The sequence below is a fragment of the Lepidochelys olivacea genome (assembly GCF_965140295.1).
Source record: "Lepidochelys olivacea isolate rLepOli2 genome assembly, chromosome: 13".
Classification (NCBI taxonomy): Eukaryota; Metazoa; Chordata; order Testudines; family Cheloniidae; genus Lepidochelys; species Lepidochelys olivacea.
Window position 1 is genome coordinate 23,126,509 of NC_140423.1, and position 5,634 is coordinate 23,132,142.

At 40.9% G+C, this 5,634-nt stretch overlaps 1 protein-coding gene across 1 annotated transcript; it reads left to right on the plus strand.

Annotated features, from left to right (window-relative positions):
* The first annotated feature begins 501 nt into the window (after positions 1–501).
* On the plus strand, positions 502–5,634 carry ADIG (adipogenin). The gene is made up of 3 exons (XM_084646261.1): positions 502–856; positions 3,069–3,367; positions 4,387–5,634. The coding sequence occupies exons 1-3, from the start codon at positions 730–732 to the stop codon at positions 4,618–4,620; spliced, it is 660 nt and encodes a 219-aa protein (XP_084502387.1). The 5' UTR covers positions 502–729; the 3' UTR covers positions 4,621–5,634.

Sequence of the window (5,634 nt, forward strand, 5' to 3'; positions counted from 1 at the left end):
AGCGCGGACTTTTTCCTAGTGTTCCTGCTCTAATCACTGCCAAACTCCCTTGTGATGAGAAATAAGTTAAAACCCACAATTCCTATAAAAAGGAATATTTTACCTTTCTTAAAAGGAAAAAAAGGGAAAAAAAGAATAGATAATGAGTTACTAATATACTTGTCAAGGAAAGAAAAGAATCACAAAGGGATTCAAACATACTGAGATGGTTATACTATCTATCTATCTATCATTTCTCTGAAAATTGCTTATTGCTCATCTCAATTGTGAGAGCCTGACATAAGAACTTTTCACTAAATATAAGTTTCTTCTTTAACCATCTCTGTAGGTTTGATCCTGATTGCAGTCAATTCTTTCCTTGGAAGGTGTGCTAGTCACCTTGTTTTTGACAAATATTAAAGTGCCTTGTCATCTATTTTTTTACAGTAGGCATGGAAGTACTGTTTATTATATTTTTATAGGCTTTGGAGGGCTCATAATTTATGGCTATCTTCTAATTGCAAATATAAGGAGGGGCAATTAAACTAGATTCTTTCCAGTTTATTTTTTTCATCCTGCCCTTAATCCTTTTTGTTTCCTTCCTCAGTGGGCTACGGGTTGTCCTTCATACTAGCTAAGCTGAGAATGACAGCATAGTCTTTTTGTGACACACACTGTGATGCTACCAAAAGGTAGCTACTGAAGCAGAGTAAGCAACCAGTTTAGTCTTAGCTTGCCCTGAAACTAGCTATGAGGTATCCTCTGGTTCCTTTGGTGAACGATTTGACCTTTCCTCTTCTCTTTTTTTGGTTTTGTTTGCCATTTGGGTTGTTGTTGATCCTACTGATTATCTGGCTTCACCTTTTACTCAATGAAGGTAAGTTTTACTATCAGATAGATCAATGTTTTTGTACAAAGGCTTTAAGTATTAGCTTTCCTTTTACAGCACTCTGCTAGCTATTTTTAGGCTAATGCAGCTTGCCTCCTAAAGAAACTAAAGGCTTTCTCAGTGCAGCAGGTTGTATGTGGAAAATCAAGCTCAATATATGATGTTTAATCAGTTAAGAATGTCTAGCTAGAAGGACCTGTTATTAATGGTGGATTCTCTTTGTTAATCGTTCTTTGAAAAGCAACCATTTAACTTAAGAGAGTTGTGGAAGAATGTTTTGTGAATTTTAAATAAAGCTCCCCCCCCCCTTTTTTTTTTGTGGTGAAACCTCAAATATTATTGAGTTATCTCGTAAGTGGGTATTTGCTCTTCTCCTCAGTCACTTATGATATTGTTTCTGAGTGGCAGCACTGACGCCTTGTCAAATAGTACAGGGACTGAAAGGAAGCTTTTGCAAGGGAGAAACGTGTTTGTTTTCATTTATTGATGTGTTTTCGTTCTCTTTGTGATTCCCCCCTTGGCATTTCTCCGCCTTCTCATACATCAGCAGCTAACAACAGGCTTGCTGATGTCCCTGAAGGGATGAGGCATTGTTAGTTCTAACCTTGCAGTGTAATTGACTGGCTTAGAGCACAGGAATCAATTCTAGGCTCAGGAACAGTGTTTCTCCTTTGAAGGCACTGCCTTCAAAGAGAATAAAGTCTAATGTAAAACATGTCTTCAGCTCAAATTGATGCAATTTGCTTTTCTTTCAATTCTGTAAGGCCCAGTCCTGTAGTGGGTTCCGCGGGAGTAGTGAGAATGGACTTTACTGAACTGTGTGGCAGCAGCAGAATGACAAGTACCGGTAGCTAAGCAGGATGATAGTCCCCAACCATCCTTTATCCTCTCCTATGCATGCACAGACACCCACATGTTACATTTTGACTTGGAGTCCCCCTCTGCAGAAACTAAGATTCACCACTTTATTGTCCTGTAGATACAGATTTGCTGAGGGAGGAACATGGGGACTTTTGGATCCCATTGCTAGATTGCTCTGGGACAAAGACTACAACTGGTATTGTCTTGATCAAACGAGGGCAGGTGACAACCATATGTCAGTGCCCACTGGTTACCACGTACGTAAAGTACCTACTACATGTGCCCTGAAGTTTATTGTTATGGATAATATAACTGAACTGTGGGGGTGATTGAAAGGTTCAGGGCTTAGGGGTGATGGTAGCACAAAGTTACCTGAGTGGAATGGAAATGTTTCTGAGGGCCTGGCCTACCTGTGTGCATATATGTGTATTTATATAATGATCTGGATATGGCTGTACATACATATTTAGTTCATTGCCATTTCAAATTATTCTGTGTGGAGGTGTGGGTATGCATAAGCTGTCCCAGGGCAAGTGACAGTTTACACTGGTACAATGCATCCAGTGGGGTGCACTGGTATAGCTACATTGGTGAAGCTACTCCAGTAGTATAAATCTCAGGGCAGGTCTACACCACAGCCGGGATCGACGCTCTGAGATCGATCCACTGGTAGTCGATTTAGCGGGTCTAGTGAAGATCCGCCAATCAATAGCAGACCGCTCTCCAGTCGACCCCTGTACTCTACCCCCGGATGAGAAGAGTAAAGTAAGTCGATGGGCTATGTAAAATGACCCTGCTTAGTCCCTACCTGGTCTATTCAGTCATATCAGCTTAACTAGCATCGTGTGAAATATTTCGTATTATTTTACGGCAGTTAACTTTGGAGCCAGCACAACTGCGGGGGAGTGAGATGGATTCTACTCCTACCTCAAGAGATTTGCTCACTAAACTCTAGTGGGTTACATTTGTTCAGTCTCATAGTAATATACAAGTGTATGAGAGCCTCAGTTGGCTTCCAAAACCTCAACTATGGGTGGTGATATGCTAGAGGTAAGGAACCACACTTGACTCTCAGACCCCAAGTTGAGCTTATAGGACTAGCAGGTAGAGAGGGAAAACAAATCTCTAACTTGGAACCTGAACACATTTGAAATAGAAATCACTATGACACAATACAGGTGGAATACCACAATGCAACTTTCTAGAGTAATTTTTCACAGTAGAGCCATACTTTAAATGCAGCTGCTATACCCTAATACTTAACACTTCTGTTCTCCTTTTTCCCTAATCCCAACCCCATACAGTTACTTTACATTTAACTTAAAAAAATTATTTTCAGCCCAATTGCCCCGTGCCAAAGAAATAAAGAAGCCATCTTCTGATCAGTCTGATGACAATGCAGACCCTAAATCTGAGAATGAGTCCTCAGGGAATAAAAGCTGGAGTGAGATGCCTGCTATGGAGTTCCAAAAGGAGGTGTGGATGAAGGCCCCTAAGGGGCCCAAGCCGGCTTATCTGAGTTCAAAACCAAGAGTCCAAACAAAAGGTCTCTTTACTGCAATCTCGGACAGTCTGTCATGGGCTCAGGGAACAAGGCTATGCCGCTTTGAGAAGAATGCCCTGTATAATATCATAATGGTGAGTGGACCGGCCATACCAGCTCTTTATGTGAGGGCTGTTTATGTGTGTGTGTGTCTCATGCCTGTCTCTTTCTCCCCACCACCTCAACCAAACTCAGATTCTGATTGTTTAATCAGCAGGGCAGAAAAAAACAAATTTATTTGTGTCTGTCCCATACTAAACTCTATTCCATTTCAATGGTTCCTGTTCTGGGTAGTAGTTAAAGGTGCTATGTAAGGACACACGAGTGCCTTTATATATTAAAAAAAATCCTAACCATTGCAAAGCTACTCTAGTTCAAAAGGCAGACACAGCACCTCAACAGTAGCTTTCATTTTCTCAATGATCTGATTCAGCTAAAAGGCTGCACTCTACTGTGTATACAAACTCCCTTTGATATAACATGTCAGCATGTAACTTTTGAATGTATTGATAATATAATTTTTAAAGCTGTTCTAGACTCCAAATAATGGAATATGTGTAAGACTAAAAACTACAGATACAGGCTCTTCCTTCAAAAATTATTTTGCCCTCTTCACTTACTTGACCAGACCTGAATTCTGGATTCTCAAATTTCCTTGCTGATATTGAAGTCCCAAGCATCTAACTTAGAGCACAGAATGCAGTGCTACTTGTTCTCTAAGTATTTATGACACCATCCACTGCTGTGGGGTCTTGGCATGTCACTAAAGTAGGAAATATCTTTCAAATGCTATAAAAGCCTGTTATAAAGTACACACGGAATATAAATCTTCTGTTGATCTCGCCTTTTGTGTGTTGATCCTGGAGTTAGATATCCAGTGACTTCAGTGGGGCTCTGCAGGGGAGAGTAGCTGTCCATGCGGAGTAGCTTGGGGACTGGGGATTTAGACCAGTTCCTTTTTATGTGATTTAGAGCAGTTCCTTGCTGTGTGCCAGGTGAGCTGGGGAAACGTGGGGGGAGAACCAGATGCTCATTGTGGTCTTACACCTGAAATGCCATCAGTTTAAAGATTATCTTCACCAAGAAAAATCTCTTTCCCCCTTTTTCCTGTTAGCTACTGTGCACCCTGCTTCTCTCTCTCATCTGGAACTTTGGCTGCCAATTGCTTGAGATCTCCAATGTCGTGATGATTCAGCTGCTGCCATCATCTCTGGTTATCTGCACAGCTCAGCTTTTCACCCTACTGAGAGGAAAGGTTGTGAAAATCTTGGACTCCCTGAGACTAGAAATCAGAGGGCTGTCTGCTTCATTTATTGGGAGGAGATATGAGAAAACTGAAGTAAAGTGATGCAGCAATATGCATGGTGGTTCCAAACTGGAGAACTACATTGGTGTGCAAATAAAACAAGTGGGGATGTTGCCACTAGCAGTAACCTATTCAATGTCCTTGAGAGCAGTTAGTGTGGAACAGAGGCATAGAAATTCTCTAATCTTGACTATGTGTTCCTTTGTTTTTTTTCTTTTAATCTAGATTCTAGTGGATTAGCATACACACACACACCCCCACCCCACAACTGGCTTCCATGTGGATAATATCAATAGACCAAGTACTGTTAGTTGAGCTGACAGCTTTTGCCAGGACCAACCTCTCATTTCAAACACTTAAGGCAATGAATGTCCGTTGATTGTTCAAGCACCATTACGCTCCAATGACATAGAAAATAACGGGTCATATTTCAATCAGCCCATTGTTTTTCTGGTCTCTAACTTGTAAGACCCCAAATGTTGGAGATGAGCAGATTTTTCAGTTCTCAGCTTCTGAGAAATGGAACAAACCTACCTTAGATTGCTAATGGGTTCATTGCTGCACAATATATAGAGACACTGGGCACAAGACTTCTCCATTCGTGCCCAGTGTTCCTGGTGCATTCTTTTTAAGCACTTAGCATCTTGTGCATATGATATCAGGTTGTGCCCCAAAAGGGTACATTTGTGCTCAGAAATTTAAATTGCCTCTACTAGGGCTGATGAAAATGGGGGGAGCCACTAATTTGTGTCCTAAGGGAATACCTGATAGACACATTATAAGCAGAAGGGACACGGACTATTGCATTGAGCTCAGTAAGTTCTTGACAAATCTTTAAAAGGGCAGCAGATCACAACCACACACAAGCTGTATCATTGTTCAGCAATCAAAGCATTCACAGAGTTTGAAAGAACCTTGGTTTTTCCTAGAGAAGTTCTGTAAATAAGTTGCCCTGCATAGAAGTACATGAAAGGACTGCATAATTATTGTATTAACCTATGCTATTGATGCAGCATGTCTTGTGTATGTTGTCTTCTCTTAAGACATTTATAAAAA